At 52.2% G+C, this 27,350-nt stretch overlaps 2 protein-coding genes across 2 annotated transcripts in view; one reads left to right on the forward strand and one right to left on the reverse strand.

Moving 5' to 3' along the window:
* Nucleotides 1-369: 369 nt before the first annotated feature.
* On the forward strand, nucleotides 370-1,305 carry LOC115082114 (glycine-rich cell wall structural protein 1-like). The gene has a single exon (XM_029586377.1). It carries the CDS (start codon nucleotides 370-372, stop codon nucleotides 1,303-1,305), a length of 936 nt encoding a protein of 311 aa, XP_029442237.1.
* A 7,419-nt stretch (nucleotides 1,306-8,724) lies between these two features.
* Nucleotides 8,725-27,350, reverse strand: part of LOC115082115 (collagen alpha-1(V) chain-like) — an 82,546-nt gene continuing 63,920 nt past the window's right edge. The window contains 25 exon segments of the mRNA XM_029586378.1: nucleotides 8,725-9,917; nucleotides 10,825-11,058; nucleotides 11,448-11,516; nucleotides 12,761-12,873; nucleotides 13,940-14,204; nucleotides 14,718-14,771; nucleotides 14,870-14,905; nucleotides 14,996-15,049; nucleotides 16,623-16,730; nucleotides 17,385-17,438; nucleotides 17,760-17,813; nucleotides 19,442-19,549; nucleotides 20,341-20,394; nucleotides 20,893-20,946; nucleotides 21,346-21,399; nucleotides 22,495-22,548; nucleotides 23,554-23,661; nucleotides 24,010-24,063; nucleotides 25,085-25,138; nucleotides 25,241-25,294; nucleotides 25,581-25,634; nucleotides 25,743-25,850; nucleotides 26,666-26,719; nucleotides 26,984-27,037; nucleotides 27,148-27,255. Coding sequence (XP_029442238.1) covers nucleotides 9,771-9,917; nucleotides 10,825-11,058; nucleotides 11,448-11,516; nucleotides 12,761-12,873; nucleotides 13,940-14,204; nucleotides 14,718-14,771; nucleotides 14,870-14,905; nucleotides 14,996-15,049; nucleotides 16,623-16,730; nucleotides 17,385-17,438; nucleotides 17,760-17,813; nucleotides 19,442-19,549; nucleotides 20,341-20,394; nucleotides 20,893-20,946; nucleotides 21,346-21,399; nucleotides 22,495-22,548; nucleotides 23,554-23,661; nucleotides 24,010-24,063; nucleotides 25,085-25,138; nucleotides 25,241-25,294; nucleotides 25,581-25,634; nucleotides 25,743-25,850; nucleotides 26,666-26,719; nucleotides 26,984-27,037; nucleotides 27,148-27,255 — 2,160 coding nt within the window. The 3' untranslated portion in view covers nucleotides 8,725-9,770.

Raw genomic sequence — 27,350 nt, forward strand, 5'->3', positions numbered from 1 at the left:
GGACCAATTTCATGTAAAAGTCTCAATAAATTTTCCTCTACATCTTCTTTATTTCATCTGATCACATCACATGAGAAGGATGCTGTCAGGGGCAGAGGATGCAGTGAGAAGGATGCTGTCAGGGCAGGGTACCATACAGTTGGCAGAGGATGCAGTGACTGGGATGCTGTCAGGGGCAGAGGATGCAGTGAGAAGGATGCTCTCAGGGGCAGGGTACCATACAGTGGGCAGAGGATGGAGTGACGGGGATGCTGTCAGGGGCAGAGGATGGAGTGAGAAGGATGCTCTCAGGGGCAGGGTACCATACAGTGGGCAGAGGATGGAGTGACGGGGATGCTGTCAGGGGCAGAGGATGGAGTGAGAAGGATGATGTCAGGGGCAGGGTACCATACAGTGGGCAGTGGATGGATTGACTGCATGCTGTCTGGGGCGGTGGATAATGGTGTGGGGGCAGGGTACCATACAGCGGGCAGTGGATGGAGTGACGGCACGCTGTCTGGGGGGGTGGATAATGGTGTGGGGGCAGGGTACCATACAGCGGGCAGTGGATGGAGTGACGGCACGCTGTCTGGGGCGGTGGATAATGGTGTGGGGGCAGGGTACCATACAGCGGGCAGTGGACGGAGTGACGGCACGCTGTCTGGGGGGGTGGATAATGGTGTGGGGGCAGGGTACCATACAGCGGGCAGTGGACGGAGTGACGGCACGCTGTCTGGGGGGGTGGATAATGGTGTGGGGGCAGGGTACCATACAGCGGGCAGTGGATGGAGTGACGGCACGCTGTCTGGGGGGGTGGATAATGGTGTGGGGGCAGGGTATCATACAGCGGGCAGTGGATGGAGTGACGGCACGCTGTCTGGGGCGGTGGATAATGGTGTGGGGGCAGGGTACCATACAGCGGGCAGTGGACGGAGTGACGGCACGCTGTCTGGGGCGGTGGATAATGGTGTGGGGGCAGGGTACCATACAGCGGGCAGTGGATGGAGTGACGGCACGCTGTCTGGGGCGGTGGATAATGGTGTGGGGGCAGGGTACCATACAGCGGGCAGTGGATGGAGTGACGGCACGCTGTCTGGGGTGGTGGATATTGGTGAGGGGGCAGGGTACCATACAGCGGGCAGTGGATGGATTGACTGCATGCTGTCTGGGGCGGTGGATAATGGTGTGGGGGCAGGGTACCATACAGCGGGCAGTGGATGGATTGACTGCATGCTGTCTGGGGCGGTGGATATTGGTGTGGGGGCAGGGTATCATACAGCGGGCAGTGGATGGAGTGACTGCATGCTGTCTGGGGGGGGTGGATAATGGTGTGGGGGCAGGGTACCATACAGCGGGCAGTGGATGGAGTGACGGCACGCTGTCTGGGGGGGGTGGATAATGGTGTGGGGGCAGGGTACCATACAGCGGGCAGTGGATGGAGTGACTGCATGCTGTCTGGGGGGGTGGATAATGGTGTGGGGGCAGGGTACCATACAGTGGGCAGTGGATGGATTGACTGCATGCTGTCTGGGGCGGTGGATATTGGTGTGGGGGCAGGGTATCATACAGCGGGCAGTGGATGGAGTGACGGCACGCTGTCTGGGGGGGGTGGATAATGGTGTGGGGGCAGGGTACCATACAGCGGGCAGTGGATGGAGTGACGGCACGCTGTCTGGGGGGGGGTGGATAATGGTGTGGGGGCAGGGTACCATACAGCGGGCAGTGGACGGAGTGACTGCACGCTGTCTGGGGGGGGTGGATAATGGTGTGGGGGCAGGGTACCATACAGCGGGCAGTGGACGGAGTGACTGCACGCTGTCTGGGGGGGTGGATAATGGTGTGGGGGCAGGGTACCATACAGCGGGCAGTGGACGGAGTGACTGCACGCTGTCTGGGGGGGTGGATAATGGTGTGGGGGCAGGGTACCATACAGCGGGCAGTGGACGGAGTGACTGCACGCTGTCTGGGGGGGGTGGATAATGGTGTGGGGGGCAGGGTACCATACAGCGGGCAGTGGACGGAGTGACTGCATGCTGTCTGGGGGGGTGGATAATGGTGTGGGGGCAGGGTACCATACAGCGGGCAGTGGACGGAGTGACTGCACGCTGTCTGGGGCGGTGGATAATGGTGTGGGGGCAGGGTACCATACAGCGGGCAGTGGACGGAGTGACTGCACGCTGTCTGGGGCGGTGGATAATGGTGTGGGGGGAGGGTACCATACAGCGGGCAGTGGACGGAGTGACTGCACGCTGTCTGGGGGGGTGGATAATGGTGTGGGGGCAGGGTACCATACAGCGGGCAGTGGACGGAGTGACTGCATGCTGTCTGGGGGGGTGGATAATGGTGTGGGGGCAGGGTACCATACAGCGGGCAGTGGACGGAGTGACTGCACGCTGTCTGGGGGGGTGGATAATGGTGTGGGGGCAGGGTACCATACAGCGGGCAGTGGATGGAGTGACTGCACGCTGTCTGGGGGGGTGGATAATGGTGTGGGGGGAGGGTACCACACAACACATCCTCCCCCTTCCTTCGGTCACAGTTGGTTTCTGATACAGCGTCTGCTTCAGGTGCCTCTTGCTTTACTCTCACTGTTTATGTGCTCTGGGGGAAGTTTCCCAGCTGTCCCCTTGCCAGCAGACGCCTGGATCTCATGTGTTTACGGGAAATCAGCTGGGTCTTCCCCTGTCTGACCTGACAGCCGGAGCCTCCCTCCTCCCCCAGCTTCAGACGTGCACTGAACACACCCAGTCCTGTTCCCCCAGGGCCCCTGTGCCTCTCCACTGCCCTGCAAGTGCAAGCACAAGAAGCTCGGAGCACAGTACAGGGGAATTTCACATTAGGCATCACAGTGGATAACACATTGAAATCGTCGGCTCAGTGTGCTGCGGCAGTCAAAAAAGCAAACATAATGTTGGGAATTATTAGAAAGGGAATGGTGAATAAAACGGAAAATGTCATAATGCCTCTGTATCGCTCCATGGTGAGACCGCACCTTGAATACTGTGTACAATTCTGGTCACCACATCTCAAAAAAGATATAATTGCGATGGAGAAGGTACAGAGAAGGGCTACCAAAATGATAAGGGGAATGGAACAACTCCCCTATGAGGAAAGACTAAAGAGGTTAGGACTTTTCAGCTTGGAGAAGAGACGGCTGAGGGGGGATATGATAGAGGTGTTTAAAATCATGAGAGGTCTAGAACGGGGAGATGTGAATCGGTTATTTACTCTTTCGGATAGTAGAAAGACTAGGGGACACTCCATGAAGTTAGCATGGGGCACATTTAAAACTAATCGGAGAAAGTTCTTTTTTACTCAACGCACAATTAAACTCTGGAATTTGTTGCCAGAGGATGTGGTTAGTGCTGTTAGCATAACTGGGTTTAAAAAGGATTGGATAGGTTCTTGGAGGAGAAGTCCATTATCTGCTATTAAGGTCACTTAGAGAATAGCCACTGCCATTAGCAATGGTTACATGGAATAGACTTAGTTTTTGGGTACTTGCCAGGTTCATATGGCCTGGATTGGCCACTGTTGGAAACAGGATGCTGGGCTTGATGGGCCCTTGGTCTGACCCAGTATGGCATTTTCTTATGTTCACCCCAGGTCCAGCCAGGCCCAGATTTAGGCACGGGCCTAGGGCACCAAATTCTCAGATCAAAGAGTGCAGCTGTGCCAAGGAGGAGCCTCATCTAGTAATGCACTTCAAAGGGGAACTGCCGTGGCTCTCTGGAGGTGAGTGGAAGTAGAGGGACTTCACCCATTAACTGATCTCCAGGATCTCACCCACCCCCTCTCCACTCCTGCCTATGGGCTCCCAAATCCTAAACCGGGGCTTGGGTGCAATTGAACAGGCTGAGCCCGTCCTGGTTGTCCTCTCTCTCGCTCTATTGCACCCTGCACCTCCCTATTAACTGACCTCCAGAGTCTCCCCCCCCCTCCCTCCAATCATGCCTATGCGTGCCCTGGTTCTCCCCTGTCTCTCCATTGCACCCTGCACCTCCTTATTAACTGATCCTCTAGGGTATCTCTCCCCCTCTCCAATGCTGCCTATGCGCGCCCTGGTTCTCCCCTGTCCCTCCATTGCACCCTGCACCTCCCTAGCTCTGCTCAATGCTCTCCCCAAGCACAGCGCGCGGGATTCCATACATTCCCAGCATGCAGTGGGGTAAAACCAGCCGGACCCATTCACATCCGGGGACCCGGCGGAGCTGTGCACGAGCCCCGTCTCTGACGGAGAGTCTCTGCCCGGCGACCGATGACGCTGCCCCCTCTGCCTTTCCGCATTGGTCCGCGGCTTGTCGCGGCCTCTCGGGGGGCTGTGAGAAGGTGAAACCTGGAAGTGCAAGCGGGGCCCCGGGCCAGGGACTTTCCAGGGGAAACGCCCGGGGCCCCTCCTCGCGCAGCTGCGGCACACAGGCAGTGACAGGTAGGGGCCCTACAGGCATCCCGAGCGGGATCTGCCCCAGTATTATTTTGTTAGAAAGTTACCACTGGGCGTGGGGGGGCCTCACGCTCTCCTCTCGGTCCTATCCCTGCCCTGCCGGAAGCTTCCTGAGGTTGAATTTGCAAGGAGGCGGGAGCTGAACGGGGCTATTATGTAGCCTGTGGTCGGAGCTCCCCCTAGTGGCGCCTAAATGCATTTCAGCGCACGGGTTCCCCAGACGTCCAGAATGAAATGTACGAGTGGAAATCCTCCAAGGATTTCAGGTAGAAGGAATATGTAAGCATGCAGACTTCTGAAGCAAGGAAGATCCCTTTTCCCAGCAGTGAGTTCAACCCGAAATGCTATTTCCCCTGCCCTAATTATAATGACCTGCATAATCCTTACCCTAATCCCAGCCTTGTCCCAAGCTTTAACCCAGTTCCCATTCTTCAACCCCTCATCCAAACTCTGAGATATATCAGGGTATGGGAAAATCAGGATTTGTTAGTTGGAAATGGGCGGAGCCTGACTGGGGCTCCAAGACACCTATAGTACCGACTACTGCTTAAACCAATGTACCACAGGCAGGGCCGGTGCAAGAGTATTTGGTGCCCTAGCTAAACCTGTGGTCATGCACCGCCCTCCCCAGCTTACCTGTCGGCGACATATCCGGCACTATGCTCCCTTCTCCTGGTGGCAGTGGCTCCAGCATAGCATAGCGCTCCTTTCTTTTGTAGTAAGGCTGTGGCGCAGCGCCCCTCTGTGCCTTGCACTGGGAGAATTTTGCCACTCTGGGTGACCGCCTCGTTTGCCTAATGGGGGCACCGGCCCCTGTGCCTACAGTGCAAGGAAAAAGCCTGCACTGTAGGCACAGGGGCTGCAAGCCTTGCCCTACAACAAATCCCTGATTTTCTTAAGACCTGCCTGTAACCTCTAGACGTTCTACGTTTTTCTCCAGATCTTTCTAGAACAGTTTGGCCCCCTCCTCAAACTGGGCACAGTACTCCCAACAACAACGACCCCCGCCAGCGTCGAGCAGAGATGGAAGAATTCCCTTCCCATGTCTCACCTTCAGTGATGTCCCCCTCAATACATCTCAGGATGGTGGTGCCTTGCCCTGGAACAGCGCTGCACCTCCTGCTTATGGTCACTACGGTAAGCCCCAGACTTATTTTTCCACCGTACTGCTGCCTAGCCAGCCCTTCCCCGTTGTGTAGTTATGTATCCATTCATTTTCCTTCTTGAATCCTTGCTAAATTTCATCTCCCGCTCCTGATCATTCCCTGTTCTTCTGTTAATTCATTTTGCGTGCACTTCCTTCCTCCCACGTGAGTATCACTCCACGGTAATAAGGGGTCGATACTGGGGACTGACGACCGGGGTCTCCTCCAGGCACAACATCGGGGAACACGCTTATTCACCGGGGCGATCTCGAGCATAATATTTCTAGTTTTTGAGTAACACAGAGGTAGATTTTAAAAGCGTGGCTTGTGGAAAAAAAATAATGCCCACGTGTGCACGTATGAGGTCCGCGCAGGAGCTACGCGGATTTTAAAAAGCCGCAAAGTACGCGCGTATATACCGCCGGGCATCAAAATTAGGAGAGTGGGAAGGGGAGGGGCGGGGAATGGGCGCAGCATGGGCGGGGCCAACAGTTTTGCGCCTGTGTTTTAAACCCAAAGGCCGCGGCGCACGTCGGCTTGCTGCCCGCGTAACTTTACTGCCGCTGCCGATGAGGAGCAAGTCTGCGGATCTCGAGTTTTAGGGCTTTACAGGAAAGGGTGTGGGTTCTGGGTCAGCCCGGGGGGGGAGGGGGAGGCGTGCAGGATGAAGGACCAGAAGGGGCCTGGAAGACCTCGATAAATAACTGGGCAAACTGCTGATCTGATCGGAAAAGCTGGGATATGCCCGGTGTGAGCGAGTTTTAAAATCCGCCTACGTGATGCACGTAAAAGCCGACAAAGGAAGGCGCGCGCGAAGCATCTTCTTAAAATCAGGCGCAGGCTTAATGCGCGGCTGGCATATCTTGAAACGCACAAGTGTGCCCGCAATTTAAATTTCCAGCGCTGTCTTTGCGCGCGCCGATGCTCTCGCGAGTATGGCCGCTTGCTGGTCCGTCTCGAAATTACCCTGGTGGCGCGTACCGTCTGACCAACGTGCGTAACCCCCACAGCGCGCACACCCCCCAAGGCACGTGCACCCCCCACACACACCCCCCAAAAAACGCACAGCCGATGAATGCGGCACATTTTTATTAACTCTTTTTTTTATTATTATTATTATTTTTAAATCAGACCATTGCAACAATAAAGCTTTTATTTAACAGTGAATGGGAGACTGCCTGACACGCAGCGGAAGTAAGAGATTTGTACTGTATGCGGCCTCACGTGCTGACGTGGAGTGCGCGGGGACGGAGCCGCGGCACGGGCTGGCGAACAGCGCCGCATTCCTGTCTCTCTCTCTCCATCTCTTTCCAGATCAGGGGTAGATTTAAGTGTCGCAGGACAGAATGGTGACTGCTTCTTCTCCCTGTAATTTTGCCTTCCCTGGTCCTTTCTGTTATGCTGGGGGTAAATGGGGGGGCTTACGGCGGGGGAAACCCACGCGTCCCTGTTTGTGGGGGCCCGCTGCACGTAGCCTCCGTTAGGAAAATCCTACATGTGCTTGAGAGGGGATCGGGCTGTGCTAGAGGTGAGACTCGGTGGGGTGCTGCTAGGAGAGACCCACTCTAACCCTGATAGTCACTGGCTTGCCATGTAAGGTCGAGAGGGGACTGTGGTAGGGGTAAGGCACAGAAGCAGCACTTAGATAAAATTGGAGGTTTTGTGGAGGTATAAACAGACATCGGGTTTTATTCAATAAAGATTCTTTTCCCCCCGCCCCATAGGCATCAAATTAAGAACTGAGGCCCATTGCCTGCAGGAGTTGGCGTCTATTGAAGGAGCGCGGTCAGACCCCTAGGACCCTTCTCTGAAACGCGGGTGGCATCCAAGGTGCACCTCTCACGGAGACCCGAGTGGTCTTTTCTTGGAGAGGGGCGGTGCCCTCCTGATCGCAGGGTCGAGGCAGTGGTCAGACGGATGGGGGCAGGACACCGACGCCGCTGGTGGGCGAGCAGATTCCACCAGGTCACGGACTGGGAGCGTCTTGTCAGTAAATAAAGAGGAGAATCCTCCGCCTCTGGATCAGTGTCGCACCTCCCAAAGGAACAGGCCGGGCCAGACGAAAAGTCTCCAGGGAACCGTTCAAGTACATCTGGGGCCCCCCCCCCCCAGCTTCCAAAAGGTGAATTTTAATAAGGGGAGGGAGGTGGTCTCCCAGAGGGGGCCCTGACATAGGGGGATGCAGGGGATCCTGAAAGGTGAATGCCACGACGTTGCTGGAGCGGGCGGCTGCACCGGGGGCGGGGAGGGTTCGGCAGCAGGGAACGTGGCCGTGAGCCACAAAGGCAGTTTTCCCCCTTCAAGGCCGTAGGAGCCTTCCGAATGTCCGCAGGGGTCACTGACCCAAGGTGAAAAGCGAAGCGGCGTGAGAAGGGGGTGCGCACAAGGCAGGTTTAAAAGGACGTCACTGGAGAGTTATCTCAGGGTCACGGACTGCACCGAAAGCTCGTGACGGTTTTGAAGAGGCGGGCGGAGAAAACTTCACTTCTCATGCTGCGTTTTTTGGGTTTTTTTTTTCAACATGCAGGAGGGAATGGCCAGGTTCTAGCCCAAGTGGCTTAACATCTGTTCTAAGCCAGTCCCATAAACAGTCCATGCCTAATAAATACACTAACAGCTCACATTTCATACAAGTACACGTAAGCGAATGGAAATGTGCAGGGCAGCCTTTTAAGAACGGACCCCACCAGTGTCCGAGTTCGGGTCGGCTCAGGTTCCGTCTGGGCCCTGTGGACGAAGTTGTGGGTCGTGGCCAGAAAGGGAGCGCTGTGCATTTAGGTTTCTCCTCGGGAGCATGGCCCATGGAAGCCACGAGGGTGGCGGGCCCAGGAGCTAGCTCGGCAAAAGGCCTTCCTCTCCTAGAAAGATTCTGCAACATGCAGCCTTCCCCGGGCTGCACCTTAAGACGCACTGTAATTTTCTCACTTTATCTGGTGGAGGTGGAGGGGAGGGAAGTGTGGGAGTTGTGTTAATGGTGGAGCAGCCCTCGCTGAAATCACCGGCTGAGGAAACCCGAGGGCCCAGCCGCGACACTCACTACTCCCCTCACACACAACCCCCCCCCGACCCTTACTGGATCCCAGTCAGACATGTGTATAGGGTGGTCAAAAGCATCCATGATTAGGCGACAGAATAATGAGAATACCAGTCTGCACATCTGTAAAACCATCTTCATCTGATGCGGTTTTATGCTCCGTATTGCATGTGGTTTATTTAAAAAAAAAAAAAAAAAAAGAAAAGGAACTAAAAAAATGTAGCGGGAAGGAATGATTGGAAGTTTCTGACAGTGCAGGACAACAAGGAGGGGTGGAGCAGTGCAGAGAGGAAGAGAGGGAGGCAAAGAAGGGAAGCAGCAAGGCTTGAATCTGCACAGCATCTAAAAACGAACTCGAAAAAAAGCAGCAACATTATAGATTATATATTACAGTACAATTACAAATACTTACAAACATTACAAAATAATACTCTGAGCACCTGGATTAGTTCGGTTTCTTTCTTTTTTTTTTTTTTGTGCATAAAAAAAAAAAACAACAAAAAACCAAATAGACGTTCTGGTGGTAAATAGAATTTTCCGAGCACCATGATGAATTTGTTCACAGAATGTTTTCTTCGTTTGCCATTCGTTCTTTTTTTTTCGTTTTCCTTTTTTTCCCGACACTGAATGCACGGCAGGACCATTTCACGAGTTAAATAATAATAATATAATAAAAACTTTTTTTTTTTTAAAAGGTGTCCTTTTTCTTGTGCTGCTTTTTAAATACATCTATAGACATAAGTTAAGAGGTGAGCAGGAGGTGGCGGTCCTTCCACTTTCCAGAGGTTGGGGGGAACACAAAGTGTTTTGTTTTGTTTTTTGAAGGACCAGTTCTGCTCTGGAAATGTTTAAGCTTCTTGGGGCAGGCTGACAGGGAATCTTGTTTGAAATGGTTGGCTTTCTACAGTTTCAGACATATATTTATTCTAAAATGAGTCTTTGTTAAAAAAAAAAAAAAAAGTGTGCTGATACGACATCATGAGTCCTGTGGGCCATGCTCTGCTTCCTGGCTGTGGGCGTCTTTCGTCTCTTTCTCCTCGCCGCAAGTTGAGATGTTTTTTGCTGTTTCTTCTCTCTCTCTCTCTCTCTCTTTTGACTTGGGGCAAGTCTAGAGCTGGGCTCCCATGGCAGGCAGGGAAGGGATGACGGGGCAAGGAGAGGAGGAGATCTAGCCGTGAAAGCAGACTGGCCCCACCTCAAAGCCAAACCTCTGGTCGGGTTCGCTGAAGTCCATGAACATGGCATCGGCGAGGGGAAGCTGATCCACCAGGGGCGTGTTCACCTCCAGCACGGTCTTGGCCTGGCCCTTCCTCGTCTGAGGAAGAAGATGAAAAAGGGAAAAGAGAGGGATGTCAGTCAAGGAGATTCCACACCCAAGGGAAGGGAAGTTTCCTGCCCACTGGAAACAGGTACTGGGGGCCTCGATATAACATGTCTATAGCGATGGACGCCTTCTGTCGTAGGACCTCCTCAATTTACACTCTTAAAACCTATACCAAGACCTGAGTGAGCGCCCACTTCAGTGGCAGAAGGCAGGGAGTCTCCGAAACTAGCTCTTTCTCTTTCTCCATATCCCCATATCGGGCTTTTGCATATTTCAGCCCAATTGTATGGAATTGAATACCCAATGAAGTTCAGATAATAGCAGATTGCGCGAGCTTCCGTAAGCATAGTAAAGCACGGCTCTTTACCTTAAGCTTTTAATGGACTGTGATTGGATGAAGAGTTAGGGAAGTGTAATGGGACTTACTGATTTTATGTATTGAATTGTTTTAGCTGATATGATTTTATTTGTTGTATTATGTTGATTCATTTTATCTGTTAATGTTTTAAGATATATGAATATTGGGATTAAATAGGTAGTAACGAATGAATGAATGAATTAATGAATAAATTCTCTCCTTTTTTTTGTTAGCCACTGACTCTCGTTCTCTGTTCATGGTACCTAAAGTTTTCTGCTTGCCTCTATACTCTGGGATCTCTCCTTCTCTTTCTTTACTTCCTGTTACTAATGTCTCTTGCCTCCCCCTCCCCCTCTGAAATCTCTTTCTGGCTGCCTAAATCTATTTCCTGTTTTTCCGTCTGTCTCACGCAGACCTGTGATGTCCTTGGGGCAGGGGGGAACTCTCCCCCCACCCCCCCCCCCCAAGTCACCGGTTCCTCGCTCCGTCGCCCGCAGCCCCCTATTAAAAAAAAAAAACCTCGAAGCCCGTGACACTCACCGCGCAGCCGTCCGCGAGCGCCTTGATGTAGGGGCTGCTCTGGAAGGAAAGGTCCTCCTCGTTGGCCCCCATGAAGTGCACGGCCTTCTCGTAGCCGCTGGAGGCCGTGCTGCGCCAGACCGCGGAGTGGTGGCAGTGGTAGGTGAAGTTCTGGCGGGCGGAGGTGCTGAGGAGGCGCAGGAAGGTCATCTGAACCACGCCGAGGGGGTCACCATCGGAGTCTGTGTATGAAAACTGGGGGGGGGGGGGGGGAGGGAACACAAAACATCAGTCTGACAGGAGAAGGCGTCATCCGGGTCCTGCACCCTCTGCTTTTGTTCTCCCCCCCCCCCCCCCCCCGGTGACTCATCCGCTGCTCCCTGTCTCTCCCGCCGACGATCTTCTGGGGTCGGTTCATCAGGGGTTACAAAGGATACTTTCTGGTTTTGGATAATAAGAGTTTGCACTTGTGACCTCGGAATGGTCCTGGGGCCCGAGGTTCCACTGACTGTGACATCACAGTGTGGGGTCAACTGGGATTCCAAGCCAGGAACTCCTGACATCCCGAGTTCCCCAGCAGGGAGTAACGGGTTGACGACCCCCCCCCCCCCCCCACCGACCTTCATCGATCAGTGACCTCTTACCTTGTTCCCATCTTTGAATTCGCTGAACCAGCTGTCGCGTTCCTCCGAGGTCCAGGAGGACATCCGGACCTGGAAGGAGAGGACCAGAGAGAATTCAGAGGGGGGGGGGGGGGGAGGGGTACAACAGCCCTTGCAAGCCGATGGGCTGGAAGTCCTCGGCTATCTCGTTTTCAACCCTGTCGGGTCGTCTGTTGGGGTTTTGAAAGGTTCCTGGAGTTCAACCTTCCGACAGAGTTAGGGAGCTAAATCCCTCGTTTAAAAAAAACAAAAAAAACCAGCCGTGCTCCCGGGGGAGGGGGAGAAAACGTTTTGCGTCTGTTGTCCGCAGCAGAAGCAGCAGGGCGAGACTGCACGGGTTTACCTTTGCGCCCTTCAGTAGTTTTCTCCTTGAGAATTTGCCAAAGGAGTGCCAGGCACTTGGCTTTGATGCTCTGAATCTCTGTGTCTGGACCCTGAGGTGAGTCCTCGCGGCACTGAAGCTAAGGGGGGGGGGGGGGTGGTGGACACAGGAGGACACGACGACGACGTTTCCCGCTATTAGCCAGAGAATGGAAGTCCTGCGCTGGGGAGCCTCCACGGTCGTACGCTGACGGGGCAATTCTCAGAGCCGTTCCCTGGGTAAATGAACTTGTCTGAAACCTTCCCTCCTGTGTCTGGCGGAAAGTTACGCGAGGGTTTCCATACTCTTATCCAGGTGAAAAAAAATAAAATGAGGGCGCCTGGTGGCTGGATTTAGAGTCCACGATGCGATACGGGGATCTGTAAGGAGCTCTGCCCCGTGGCTCCCTGTCTCAGTACTGTTCCTGCAAAGGCCAGACTAGGGACAGTGGGGAGAAGGAGTCTAGTAAAGCAGAGGAAAAAAAAATCCACACCCCCCTCCCAGCCCCCCACTACTTATCCTACAGGGATTGTATCCGAACTGTAAGGCGACCTGCCGCTAAGTTACAGACCTGGAAACGAGGAGACGTGGCAGCTCCAGGGATGGGGGACAGTCCCTCCCTTCTGCAAAGTTTATTTATTTATTTATTTTTACCTACTCAAATCCCCCCTTGAACGGAAAAAATGATTCGGGTTCCCGCGCACTCGGTGGAGTGGGGGACGACGGGTGAATGTGACCGGCGGCCGCAGCCACACGGAAACCCTTGGTGTGAAGAGAACGATGTTTCGTTTGCCTGAATGCAGGAGAAGGATTAATAAGTTCCCGCCGTTACAAATGATGACAGGTTTTCCTTCGGCTGCCGGGGCGCCAAACACCGTGATAGCGGAAGGGGGGGGGGGGGTGAAAGCAGAGCGGCAACGGGGCCGTAACTCACCTCTCGCGTCTCCTTGGTGGGGAAGAGGCAGGTCTCCCCCCCGGCTGTGAAGTTGCAGAAAACCTTGAAAGAGTCACGGGAGCAGCCCTGGTTAGGGTCGATCCAGTATTCGCCTGGGACAGGGGGGGGGGGGAAGGAAGAATTTGTGTTAAGGAGTTGACACACCTCCTCACAGTACTAGGGCTGCAATGGTTCCTCCTCGTGTCAGCAAGAAGTTTTTAGAGAGCTGGCATGACCCTAACCTTCTTTCAGACTCTCGCCCTTTCTCCCTTGAGCAAGTCTGAGATGCATACAAGTAGGCCAGCATTGACAGATGGCACACTGACTCATACATCCTTTTCTCCCTTCCCACTGTCTCTCCTGTACCTGATATGGTAATCACAAAAAAAGAGAGAACACAGACCCCCTACTCTTTACACAATACACACATACATAGGGGATCCAATAATATTCATCTATACATTTTTTAATACATCAATGATCAATAAACATATTTTCAAAACTTATTTATCAAAATATTTTAAACATGTATTGATAATATTACATACACATTAAATTCACAGATATTTCCATGACATCATTAATACATAAACTTATGTGCAGCCTTACAGGCATTATCACCCCATCATGATGGGGTGATAATGCCTGTAAGGCTGCACATAAGTTTATGTATTAATGATGTCATGGAAATATTTGTGAATTTAATGTGTATGTAATATTATCAATACATGCTTAAAATATTTTGATAAATATGTTTTGAAAATATGTTTATTGATCATTGATGTATTAAAAAAATTTATAGACGAATATTATTGGCTCTCCCGTACCTGGCCATCAATTTACAGCATCTATCCATCTCCCCCAGGTCTCCGTCTATCTCCCCGCAGTCTCTGTCCGTTGGCTTAGCTATCTGTCTGTCCACAGCACCTTTCGCTATCTCTCCTTTTCTCTTGTACACTTATAAACTTGGGCTGTACTCACCGGTGCAGATGGGAAGCTCTCGAGTTTTGAGACCAGTGACGTGAAGCCACCATGTCACTCCTGCGATTCACCAGGAGAAGAAAGAGGATCCATCACAGGCAACCCTCCCCCCCCCCCCCCCCGCCCTCCTGCCAAGAAGCCTGCCCAGTTGATCCCTTGCCCTCAGCCCCTTGGAAATAAAAGGGGAGCGATACCCACCATCAGGCAGCTCTGGGTGGCACAGCTGCAGATCCTGGCAGGTTCGAGCTGGGTTATCTTGGGTGCCCATTGGGTGCTTCATCAGCTCGACCTCCAGCTTCAGAGAGTTGAGGGAGCCTAGGATCTCCTCCATGCCGTTGGCGTAATCCATGGTGGCATCGTCGGCCATCGCTCTGTCGTCTAGGATCTGACTGGCGTCGATGGATCTTTTGTTCTTCTTGGGCATCTGGATTGGCAGCGGTTGGATGACCTCACCGGGGGGGCCCTAGGAGAGAGAGAGAGAGACTGTATACCTCACCTCTACAGGAGAACCCCGGTAATAGGACAACAGATTAAGGCAGGGCCTGGGAAGAGCCTCCCGCCAAGCTGACCTCTCAGGCACTGGGACTGTATGGCCAGGAGGAGAAGCAAATGCTGACCTCCCATCACCTCACAGGAAGGACCCCTTGGACCATAAGAAGATTAAGGGAGGGAATATGTTGGACCCTGAGCTGCTTCCCCCTATGGATCAGGCAGTACAAGAAGGGGAGGACAAGGAGAGACGTCGGGGTGGAGGCAGATTCCGGGAAGGGCTGATGGGTTACGGAGGTGACACGCGGCAACTTTCAGGACATAGTCCCGTGCCCCCCCCCCCCCCTTCTAGAAGGGGTTAAGGGACCAGAGAGGAGGCTGCAGCTCTGACTGCACTGCAAGTCTGAGGCCTTGACAGGGGTAAGCGGAAAGGAGAGGCTGTACCAACAGGGAATAAACAGTAATCAGACACTGAAAGATGACTCACGGGAGGGCCGGGGGGTCCTTGCACACCCTTTTCACCCTTCGGACCAGACTGACCCTGGGGATGAGAGAGAGGAGAAAGCAATTACACAAGAGTCGCCCCTTCACGGGCGCGCTAGAGCTGGTGGTCGCGTTATGGGGACTCTGGATGCTCACCATGGTTCCTTTCAGACCTTTAGGACCTGCGGGACCCTGTAAAAAAAAATAATAAAAATAAGAGGTGGGGGAATCTCGGCAACAGCTGGATTACCTGCAACATGTGCTTCCAGGTGTGTGACTTACAGGAAGACCAGGGAGCCCAGGAGGCCCTAGGGGACCGGTGGCACCAGGGATGCCCTGAGAGAAGGAAAAGAAAAGAAAAAAAGAACCACGTGAGAGGGTGATCTGACTTCCACTGAAGGAGAGTGCTTTTCTCCTGGATAACGGGTGTCGCAGAGACCTGCTCCCCCCCAAGCGGGCTAACGTGTATCCTAGCTAACGGAAGATCCGCGTGTTAACGTGGCACGGATGAGTGCCAGTGAACTCTCCTCCTGTGATATTCTGAGGTCTTTATCCTGGATACCAGGACATGTATACGTAACGTGGCAGGGGCAGTGCCACGGCGCCCTGCTCCAATGAGCTCCCTTTTAGTTTCTCAGCTATTCTGCGTACAAGGAGATGTGTGTTTAATATGGCATGAGCAGTGCCACGGAACTTTGCTCCCACAAATTCCTGAGATTCAGAGGCCTTTATCCTGGATACTAGGAGATGTGAGCAGTGCCACGGAACTTTGCTCCCACAAATTCCTGAGATTCAGAGGCCCTTATCCTGGATACTAGGAGATGTGAGCAGTGCCACGGAACTTTGCTCCCACAAATTCCTGAGATTCAGAGGCCTTTATCCTGGATACTAGGAGATGTGAGCAGTGCCACGGAACTTTGCTCCCACAAATTCCAGAGATTCTGAGGCCTTTATCCTGGATACTAGGAGATGTGAGCAGTGCCGTGGAACTTTGCTCCCACAAATTCCTGAGATTCTGAGGCCTTTATCCTGGATACTAGGAGATGTGAGCAGTGCCACGGAACTTTGCTCCCACAAATTCCTGAGATTCTGAGGCCTTTATCCTGGATACTAGGAGATGTGAGCAGTGCCGTGGAACTTTGCTCCCACAAATTCTTGAGATTCTGAGGCCTTTATCCTGGATACTAGGAGATGTGAGCAGTGCTGTGGAACCGTGCTCCCATAAATTCCTGAGATCTTTATCCAGGATACCAGGGCATGTTTAATATGGTGTGGGCAGTACCATGGAACTTTGGACCCACAAGCTCCTGAGGTCTTTAACATGGATACCAGGAGATGTGAGCAGTGCCACTGAACCTTGCTCACACAAATTCCGTGGCACTGCTCTCATCTCCTGGTATCCAGGATACGTGTGTGTGTGTGTGGGGGGGGGGGGTGTCTTTATCCCGGATACCAGGAGATGTGTGTGTGTAAGAAGATGTGGTCAGTGCCACGGAGCCCTGCTGTTCTCAGTCTGTGTGTCTGTTTATTTTGGATGATACAGTTAGCAGAAATAACCGTTCGTGAAGAGTCAGTGGCAGCAAATTAACGTGTGTTTGGGAAGGAAGTGATGGCTTGACCTGACCACGCTACAGCAGTCTTTGTTGTCTCCAGTTCTCTTTTTTTTGTGTGCGTTTGATTTGTAACTCTGTGTATAATAGTGATTTATTTTTATTTTTTTTTTATTTGTAAGTATAAATTGGAAATTCGAGCCTGGGGACTGCTTATCGCTAAAATTGAAACGTATTTTAGGAAAATGTATTTTTAATTTTGTTATAAGCTGCATTGGACAAACTGTTGGGTTTGATAAGGCGGGGGTACAAATGCATGGGAATGTAGGAAATAAAAAAAGAGAGAGAGAAATACTTACCGTTTCGCCTTTGTGACCGTTTGAACCTTGATGTCCGGGCAGCCCGCGATCCCCTTTCTCACCCTGCTCACCCGGTGGCCCGATCAGACCAATCAGACCTGGGTGACCCTGTGACCAGAGACACACAACAAAGTCACAACAGTGCGTCGCGACACTTAAAACGTTTCTGTGCGTGCGTGCAACCTTCATACAAGTTTGTGTGTGTGTGTGTGTGTGTGTGTGTATACACTTGTGCGTATGTATACTTCTGTGTGACATTGTGGGGTACGTTGCACGTGCTCCAACTGCAGAATTATGAGCGCGACAGAAACGAAACGAAAGAGAAAAGGAAACGAAAACAAAAACGAACATTTTGTCCGCACGCCCTCCCCTAAGGTACACAGCAAAAAGTTGACTTTGAAGATCAGGCTGCTCTGCGGCTACATCTGCGGGCGTGACGTTAACGTGTTGCAAAAGGCAGTGCAAAGTTATCCATGCCGATTGCATGTCATTTGTGCATGTAACTGGGAGTATTCGTCTTTAGCCTAAGTGTCTGCAACTCGCTTTGAACTCCCTTGGTGGAAAAGTGTGCCATGAATAAAACCATGCTGATGAAAAACGATGTCGCTGCCTATATAGGTAGGTGAGCGTGTGTACCTCTACACCTCTGTACAAGCTCTGAGTGTGTTTATATGTGTGGGTGTGTCTTTTGGAGGGTACACACTCAGTCCCTACAGGTGGTGTACATATGTCCCTGCGTATACACAACGCGTCCTGGTTTACCTTCTCACCCTTTGCCCCAGAATCGCCCTTCAGTCCGGGAAGACCAGGAGGTCCCTGCATCATGAAAGGAGAGAGAGGAAACATCACGATATCCCATGTTCAGCACCGAGACACACTCCCAGAACCATTACTATGGATCAGACACCGAGAATAACACCGAGACAGCCCCCACCCCCACCCCACGCACACATACACACATCAGACACTGTGAATAACACCAAGACATCTCCATATCATCCCCCCCCCGTACACATTGATCTGGAGGACTCTTGAGGAGTCAAGTTTCGAGGAGGTCCCAAGAAAGAGATGAAGGCATTTACGTCAACGGAAAGCTCTGAATTCTCAGCCTTTGTGCAAAGTTGGCTGTTTACTCACTATTGGTCCCGGAGGACCCGCCTGTCCTGTCGTGCCTGGCCGGCCCAGCTCCCCCTGTAAGAAAGAGGAAGGGAGGGAGAGATGATCGCTAGATGAGGAGCACGTTTCGGTGCTAGCACGTTAAATCAAAGGTTATTTGTTTATTGGCTGTAGGGGACGCCCGCTTGTTGGCTTGCTCCATTCATTCTCGTTACATCTCTCGACATTGCTTGCATATTTAGAATTTATAAAAAGTTTTTCTTTGGACTCCTACTGGCACTCTGCTCATTGGATGAGGCTCTGTTTTGTGAGAAGTCCCTTTTTCATGCTTGAAACATTTTGCTTTTATCTCGTGTGGTCTTATAATCCTCCGTGTCTTTGATATTATCTTGACTTCAGTCTAGCATGCCACTCATGTCAAAGTGAGACTTTTTAAGGAAGGCCTTGTGATATCTCACTGGGGTCAGGGTTGGTGGTTTATATATATTTTTTTTTTTTGGGGGGGGGGGGGAGCAGGAAAGCAGGACAATTGCCTTGGGGTCCCTGATGTCACAAGGGACCCTGGTGACGAAAGCTGCCATCAGCCCGGAGCTGTAAAGGGACATGACCCTCTCGCTCCCTTGCCTTGTCCCCCGACATTCCCGGCCTCCGATATTGCAACCAGAGATATCACATGGCAGGAGGAGAGCGGCGCTACCACTGCCACATCATTATTTTATTTTATATATTTAGGCACTTACAGCCCGCAATATCCATAGATCTATGCGGGTAACATTAAAAAAAACATCCATAAAAATAACATACAATCATGCCGTAAGCCTTGAATCCTGCTGTGCGGTGCAGGTCTAGTTTCACAATGTGAATTGCATGAGGCTCGCTGCTGTGCACGGTTCAAGCTACAAGAAAACGGTTGGGCTGCAGTACAGGAGGACACAGAGAGATGAGAAGGGCCAAGGCTTGAAGCTGAGGACAGGACTGGAGGCTGAGGCTGACACAGTTAGACCCGGGGGGGTCACAGGTACAAAGAATTGGTGTTTTGGGGAGAGAAGGATCGATGATGGGGGTGGAAGGCCAAGGACTGAAGGTTGAGGATCAAGGGTGGGAGACTGGGTTGGGGAGATCTAAAACAGGTGATTATGGAGAAGGACTGTGAATTGGAGAGGGGGTAGGAATAAAAGAGAAAGGATCAGGGGAAGAGAGGGGAGAGTGGGTGAGGGGGAGAGAGGCCAGGATGTAGTGGGAGGGATCCCATGTCTTAGTTTCTGCTCTGGGTCCCAGCTTGACGTAACTGGGGTGCCACTGAGGGTAGGCCAAGGCCTGCCTCTTGCGATGTGCTGTGGTTGACAGCAACAGTTCAAGAGAAGTGGACACCAGACCAGGCCAGTCTGGTGGCTTCCTGGCAAGTGCTGCACGTTGCCATGTTGAAGACCTGGTTTTAGTTCCTGGGCTGGGGGATGCTGCACTCCCAGTCTTGGGGGGGGGGGGGGGGGGTGGGAGTCTCAGCTATCGCTCAAAGACAACGCCTAACAGTCTGACTTAGGATGCACATCAGCTGGGTACCAGAGGGAGCTATGGTCTGTGGTTCCTGACCAAGGACTGACACCACAATGTCAGGGCTGAACGGAGATGGGGGATACATAAATACGGGATCCCCCCTCTCCGCAGGTGGTTTTGAATGAAGGCAATGGTAGAGGGACACTTACCGCACGACCTGGAATACCTCGCAGACCATCGGTTCCTTGTTTCCCTGGTGGGCCCTGAGGTCCCACAGGACCTGTCTTTCCGGGAGGACCCTCGGCACCAGATTCACCCTAGAAATGTAAAGAAGAAGTTAGCCTGACCTCCACAGGGTTTAGGTGAGCTCTCAGACAGTGAAGGAAGCCATACAAGTACGATCTCTTCAGATCACCACTCTTTGTCTAGCAGGAAAGGAAGCTCCTTCCAGAGATACTCCCTTCACTCTGCTCTGTTTGGAAACATTTTCAGCACGAATGGATCCAACGACTGCTGAAGTTAAGCCACGCTAACTCCATATGAATCCAACTCCAATTCAAGCTAGATTGGCCAAGCATGACCTCAACATGGCCTCCGTTCTACTCTGACCTAAACATGGACTTCTACCCTACTTGTCCTTTACCTGGCCATACCTTCTTAAACATTAACATCTCTTAACATCTCAGTACCTTCTACCTGTAACCCTAACTGGGCTATACCATACCTTCATCCCATGATCCTGACATCTCGGTACCTTCGCCCTGTAACTCTAAAACATCTCTACAGTACCTGTAATCCGACATGGCTAAATGGTATCTCCACCCCATGACCCTCACATCTTAGTACCTTCAACTTATAACTCTAACATGTCTATACAGTACCTCAACCCCATGACCTTTGCATGCCATACCATTACCGCTGAGGTACTATCAGAACTCCAAGCTAAGGAAGCCCATTTTTTGCCGAATAACTTCCTTTAGACTTATCAAGGAAACGGGATGCAATATTTTAGAAATGATCCTAGCAGAGCACCCTCCCCCCCCCCCCTTCTTCTCACAACACTCTGGCGGATGAGTTATCTCATGGTAACGGTAGTAAAGCTGGTTACCTTGGAACCTTTTTCTCCTTGACGCCCCTCAGGACCAGGCGAACCAGCTGGACCCTGGAAAGGAGACCACACACAAGAAAGGTCATAAACAACCCCCCCTCCTCCAGGGCAGAGCGTGGTTACAAAATCATTAACTGAGGGGGGCCTCTTCCAAAGGCATATATCTTAGGTAGGCATCACACGCTTATATCTCACTGTTTGGAAGTCTTCAGTTCTGCCAAAAATATCAGCTAGGAAGACATACAGGTTATTTGTGTGCACTGTATGGAAACAAGAAGAATTTCCTGTCTACAGTAACTCTCCTGGACATTTTGTACACTTGTGCTACACGTGTTCTGTACATTAAAACAGCCGTGTCTGAGCTGACTACAATTACTGAAGTGACTGTACAGCTGATCCCCCCCCACCCCCCCTGTTGGACTGCAGAAGACCGGGTCCTGATGGTTCTGACAGCAATGAAACCCAACTCTGAGAATTAGGGTTTTATTTCCGGACTGTAAGTCAAAGGGTTGGTCATTCAAGTTTAAATAAAGCTAAAGGTCAGCCGCTTACCCTTTTTCCAGGAGGACCTGGTGGACCGTTTTCACCAGTGGGACCAGGGGAGCCCTAAAGAGAAGACAGAGAGGGACTCCAGTGAGAGCAGGAAGGCTGGGGAAATGGGGAGACCTGAAAGGTCTGAGAGGAAAAAACTAGAAGAATTTCCCACTGGAACACCTGGAGAGTCTAGGATCAGAGACACCCATCCTAAGGTTGTCCCAGTAGGACCATTTTAAGCCACGAGAACCTCAGAGGGACACCATAATTAAGGATGTCCCATGAGGACACCCATGAGTCAGAGACACCAATCCTATGGATGCCCCATGGGACCACGGGAAGACCTGAGGATCAGACAGAGGCATTGATCCAAAAGAGGGCCCGTTAAAACACTTGAGGGATGAAAGCAGGAAACAAAGACATTACAGTGCGGGAACAGATAAAGTCAGATTGTAAGGCTTCTACACTCACCGTCTGCCCAATTTCACCATTATCTCCGCGTTCGCCCTTTGCACCGTCTTGACCCTGCGTCATTTAGGAAAGAAAACAAGATTTAGCGGAAAAATATTCTGTTCTCTTCCACGCCATCGTGCAGTGATTCTGACGGCTTCTCTTTGCCTGGGTTTATCTCCCTTTTACCCCTGAATATTCAGCATTAATACTGAAGCTGTGACAAAAAAAAGGCTCGGTCTTGCACTAATTCGACCATTTCCCTGCTTCTCCCCTCATTGCCAGAAGTAGTCTTCACCTGATAATGGGGATGGACGCTGGAGAGGCAGAGATTCCCGGCTCCGATCTCCTACGACTTTCTTCCAGAAAAAAAAAAAAAGTGCACTTCCTGGTGAGGAAGGTGAGCTGCTCACAAGAAGACTTGTACACAGGGAGCAGTGCCCGCCCACACACATACCTGCGCCTAATCGGACCTGTCCAGGGAAAGCAGCGCCACTGCTGTCTCTACAGGGACATTCACATCCAGATCTGTCCATGGGGAGCAGCGCCCCCTGCTGTCTCTACAGGGACATTCACACCCAGATCTGTCCATGGGGAGCAGCGGCCCCGGCTGTCTCTACAGGGACATTCACACCCAGATCTGTCCATGGGAAGCAGCGCCCCCTGCTGCCTCTACAGGGACATTCACACCCAGATCTGTCCATGGGAAGCAGCGCCCCCTGCTGTCTCTACAGGGACATTCACACCCAGATCTGTCCATGGGAATCAGCGCCCCCTGCTGTCTCTACAGGGACATTCACACCCAGATCTGTCCATGGGGAGCAGCGCCCCCTGCTGTCTCTACAAGGACATTCACACCCAGATCTGTCCATGGGGAGCAGCGCCCCCTGCTGTCTCTACAGGGACATTCACACCCAGATCTGTCCATGGGGAGCAGCGCCCCCTGCTGTCACTGTGTACAGGCTGCAACTTCCTGTAGCTGGCTTCTCTTTCCCTGTTTAACCCTAAGAAGCGTTTCTCCCAGCGTCGGCCTCCTCGCGCGGAGAGAGAGAGAGAGAGAGGATCGGCGAAGGGCCCAGATCTGGACTTCTGCGAACACGAGAGACCTGAAAAGCTCATTCGCTGAACAATTTAATAACGCCCAAAGGGGTGTAGTAAGAGGGTACTTACACGAGGACCAAGTTCACCGGGAGGACCAGGATCACCAGGGAAACCAACAGGACCCTAAAGACCAGCGAGTGAGCAAAAAAAAGAATGCGTGTGAAAGGCTGCATCTCCCGTCTGCAGTGGAAGAGTGAAGCGACTGAGAATTTTAGCCTTTTTCTGAGAGGAGGAATCACTGGTGAGAGATGGGGAGCAAAGTTTGTTACCCTAAGGCACCTCTGACCATCAGTGTAAGCCTGCATTAGGGGAGAGGGACTAGGATGAGATGGGGGAAATCAGGGCCTATAGGTTAAAATGGATGGGGGTTTATGCTCCTCAACAGAGAATAAAACCACAAACACAGAGTAGAAAACCACACAGCAAGGTCAGTACACATAGGGGGGGTCAATTTAAAAAAATGTTCACCGCTTCGCATAGGTTCAGAGGGATCAAATTTCAAAAACTGCTCGCTCCCTAAATCAGGTGCCTAAATTTAGGGATATTCTCAACTAGTTTTCATGCGGCTTTTGGCTGAAAATGTCATCCTAAATTTAGGCCTGCAATTCATTTGCCTAGATTTAGGCTCCCAAGTAAGGTGTCCAGTGCTGAAAATCAGTGCTGAGCTCCCAACTTTGTTTCCCCTTCTCGAACTATGCCCCTGTAGCCACCTACTGCCCCAGCCAGGTTACATAGGGGCCCATTTAGGCTCCTAACTCCCTACGTTAGGGCCCAGGGGCGGATTGGCCTATTGGGGGATCAGGCATCCCCCGGTGGGCCGATCGCTCCAGTCACGTGGTCTGCCATGTGCGGCCGTGACAGAGCCGCGCTCGGCAGACCACGTGACGTGACCTGGGCGGCGAATACCCGGGCCGGTCCGACATCGTGAGTCCGCCCGCTGGTTAGGCCCCTACAAAAATTGAGCCCATCACGTATAAAACCACTGGACGCCTAGCAAAGGAACCCTTTGGCCAACCAGGTTGGGAAGTCTACAAGATCCTTATCACCCAAAACTCTGTGGCTAAAATCTGGGCACTGCCAGCACGTCTGTCTGACCCCAGCATGAAGCAGAGCATTTGCATCACTTACAGGGTTCCCCTTCGGTCCGTCGTCTCCAGGGGGACCTCTACCACCAGCAGGTCCCGCGGCGCCAGGTTGACCAGCCTCTCCTTTTTCCCCTCGCTCACCTCGATTTCCCTAAAGGAAGAGACAGAAACTGAGGTTTGCAGCACGCGTCCCTGTAGCAACTTACCTAGAATGAGGTCCCCCACCACGATGGATTATAACATTAAAAAAAAACAAAAAAAAACCCCATAGATTCCTGGGAGTTAGAGGATAACTAGCACATATCAAGACCTCCATAATATGAGAACAATGAGGTCCCCATTTCAACCAATTTACAGCACCTGAGGATGTGGGAGGCCTTAGAAAGGTCATGCACAGGTGAACCAGTTCTTGATAAGTTCGGGTGGAATCTCAGAGGTCCACATCTTCAGAATGGGGAGACAGACAGACAGACGGGGAAGAGGAAAGTACAGGACATACCTTTGGTCCAGATTCACCTGCAACGCCAGGAGCTCCGGATTCACCAGGCTCACCCTGTGATAAGAATAAGAATAATGCAGTTATAGAGAGACCTGACGCTGCCATCAACCAACAGACATCTATAATGCAACTGCAAAGGGCTTACCAGCCAACAATCATCTACATACACAGCCCTAGAACTGTCACCAACGACCACCTAAAAAAGAGCTACAGAGCGCCCTGGTAGGGTCACCAACCAACAATCATCTATAAAAAGGTACTGAGAGCCCTGGCACTGTCATCAACCAACATCCATCTAAGCTACATGAACCAATTTTCCCAGCTCTGGTAAGGTCATTGTTGGAAAACTGTAACCAGTTTTGGGCCCCATACTTCATAAGGGATGTGGAGAAACTAGGAAGAAACCCCAGAGAAGAGTAGCAAACGTGATCAGAGCCTTAAGTAATATGACCCGTGGTAAAGGAACTGGTTATACACGGCCCGGGAAAAGAGACGAAAGTGAGTTGATAGAAGTCTTCAGATACAGAGTGGGCGGGGTTACAATGAGAGTGGGGATCGCTCTCCATTTCCACTTGGAAAAGGACAAGGAGTAATGAGCTTATATTACAGCAAGGAGATTGGTTACCACCCTAAGAAACTTCCTGGGCAGGCTGGATGGACCATTTGGTCTTTGTCTGCCATCGTTACTATGTTACTGTGAGAGGATTCAAATGCTAGAATGAGTCACCCTGGGATGAGACGGATTCACTGTTATAAGAGGGTACGTAAAAGCAGGTTAGACACGCGTCTGCCTGGGAGGATATAAGAACGGTGGATCATGACTGGAAGCAGCGAATGGACCACGTGACCTCGTGAGGTGCCCTTCCAAGCCTGTTAAGTCCATGATTCTGTAGCACAGCTAAAGAGAACCCTGGAAGTCAACCGTGATGCCACCCAGGGCTTGGAACGTGTGTGGAGCTGAGGCCCGGCGAGATTCACTCATACATTGTGCCCATGTGACAGTGGGATGCTACACAGCCTTTTCGGTGCCCTAACACACCCGACCTCATGAGTTTTAAAGAAGAGTCAGTGTTACCTTCTCTCCAACGTTTCCAAGGTTTCCGATTCCTCCTGGTGGACCTTGAGGGCCCTGCGGATTAGAGAGAGCATGGCTGGTTACGCCGAGGAGAGGCCATAACAGAACGCAGACCAGAAGGAGGACATAAAAACAGGGAAAGGATGCAACACTCACGTCAGCTCCATTGGGTCCGGCAGGGCCTCTGGGTCCGGGAGGGCCGGGTGGACCCTGATAGGAAAGATAATTTTACGTAGGCAATCAGTTCCAAAAAGCGTTTGATAGACGTCAGAATTATCAAAGGACGCCAAAGCTGCTCGTTCACCCCCCCTTCTTCAAACTGTAGTGAACTGTCGGGGAGCCCCAGTTGCCGAGCGGCCGGGTCTGAGATTCGTGAGAACCGCAAAGCCCAGCCCCTGGCACAGAGGTGCGTCTACGGCATCTCTATAATGGGAGGGGGGAGGGGGGGGCACCAGGCTAGGAATGGTACAGAGTGACGTGAAAGCGAAATACTCACCATCGGGCCTGCATCTCCCGTCTCGCCTTTCTCTCCGGAGGGGCCAGGCAGGCCCTGCAAGACAGACAGACAAGAGACTCGTTAGTGGGTGGCAAAAGTCTGAAGTCTGACCTGCGGCTGTGAAAAGCAATACAATCCCGGCAAGCTGACGGCGTGACTCACCTGCAGACCGATAGGGCCGGGTGGGCCGGGGAACCCGCGGATCCCCTCATCGCCTTTGGCGCCAAAGGGGCCCTGGAGACCCCGAGGGCCTGGCTCGCCATCAGCACCCTTAGGGACAAGCATAAGAACAAGACTTGAGGTTCACGGCTGTCTTGCTGAGTAAACCCCGCCCCCCAACGTTGCAGGGTGCCGGCGAGAGGCAGAATCTTACCATGAGTCGGAGATTCAAGAAACGTTGAGGCAAATATTCAATGGCTTGACCAATGCCCAAGTTAGTCGTTCATACTTATTCAGCTAACTTGGCCGAGCTATTCAGCGGTGCGGCTTAACCACTGAAGGTTCCCAGCTGCTTTAAAAGTTAGCTGGATAAAGTTTTATCCGACTAACGTTAGGGCAGCCAAAGAGCTATCCTAGACTTTGACTGGCCAACTAAACTGGAAAATGCCGAATGTTGGTGCTTATCTGATTAATTTAGTCGAACGAGGGGCCCGCCCTAGAATGCCGACTAACTTTAGGACAGCCAAAGAGATATCCTAGACTTGACTGGCCAACTAAACTGGAAAATGCCGAATGTTGGTGCTTATCTGATTAATTTAGTCGAACGAGGGGCCCGCCCTAGAATGCCGACTAACTTTAGGACAGCCAAAGAGCTATCCTAGACTTGACTGGCCAACTAAACTGGAAAATGCCAAATGTTGGTGCTTATCTGATTAATTTAGTCGAACGAGGGGCCCGCCCTAGAATAATCCCCCTCCCTGTGCCAGCTAAAACGGAAGCTGCTGAGCGTGGCAGGATTTTTTTTTTTTTTTTAAATCCCGCCATTTGACCGGCTAACTTCCAAACTTAGCCGGCTGCCGCACCGCAAGCTCAAAAAAAGAGAGAGCCTCGCCGCTTAATCGCGAAGATGTTATCCTGTTACTCACCGCCGCGCCTGGCTGCCCGACTGTGCCCATGGGGCCGGGAGGTCCAGGGGGCCCCTGTAAGAGAAAAAACGCCATTAGCAAGCTTCGGAGCCCAGGAGACTGAGAGGCGGCACCGGTTCCCCTAACCGGAGAGGAGAACGGCTACGTGGACGTTAGAGCGACAGAAAGAGGGGAGGCGATGCAGGCGGAGAAGTGCTGAGGGGCGGGAACACGGCAGATGTGTATTAAACAGATAAAAGGGTGGGTGCATCAGGTGTTAGGACTGAAAGACAAGGCAGGAAAGCAGACACGGACAGACGACTGGACTTCTATGCTTACGTGTTCTCCTTTTCCTCCCTTCGCGCCTTTCTGACCGGGCTCACCGAGTTCACCCTGTGAAGGAACAGAACCCGGGGGGGGGGAGGAGGGAGGGTCAGACACGGTGACTTTTACGGGCAGGGCGGATGGCGCACAGGGGAGGGGCAGGCAGAGGGAGGGCTCACCTTGTCGCCGTCCTCTCCAGCGCCGCCGGCAGGTCCCGCGGGGCCCGGCAGACCTACCGGACCCTGGAGCCCGTCCCGGCCCGCCGGGCCTATCGGGCCTTTCTCACCCTGAACGGAACAAAGCCAAGAGAGACGCCATGACGTCAAGATAACAACTCTGCGGCGGTAGAGGCATCGCATGCGCCCATCCCGCAATCCACTCC

The sequence above is a fragment of the Rhinatrema bivittatum genome, unplaced genomic scaffold, assembly GCF_901001135.1.
Source record: "Rhinatrema bivittatum unplaced genomic scaffold, aRhiBiv1.1, whole genome shotgun sequence".
NCBI classification, from domain to species: Eukaryota; Metazoa; Chordata; class Amphibia; order Gymnophiona; family Rhinatrematidae; genus Rhinatrema; species Rhinatrema bivittatum.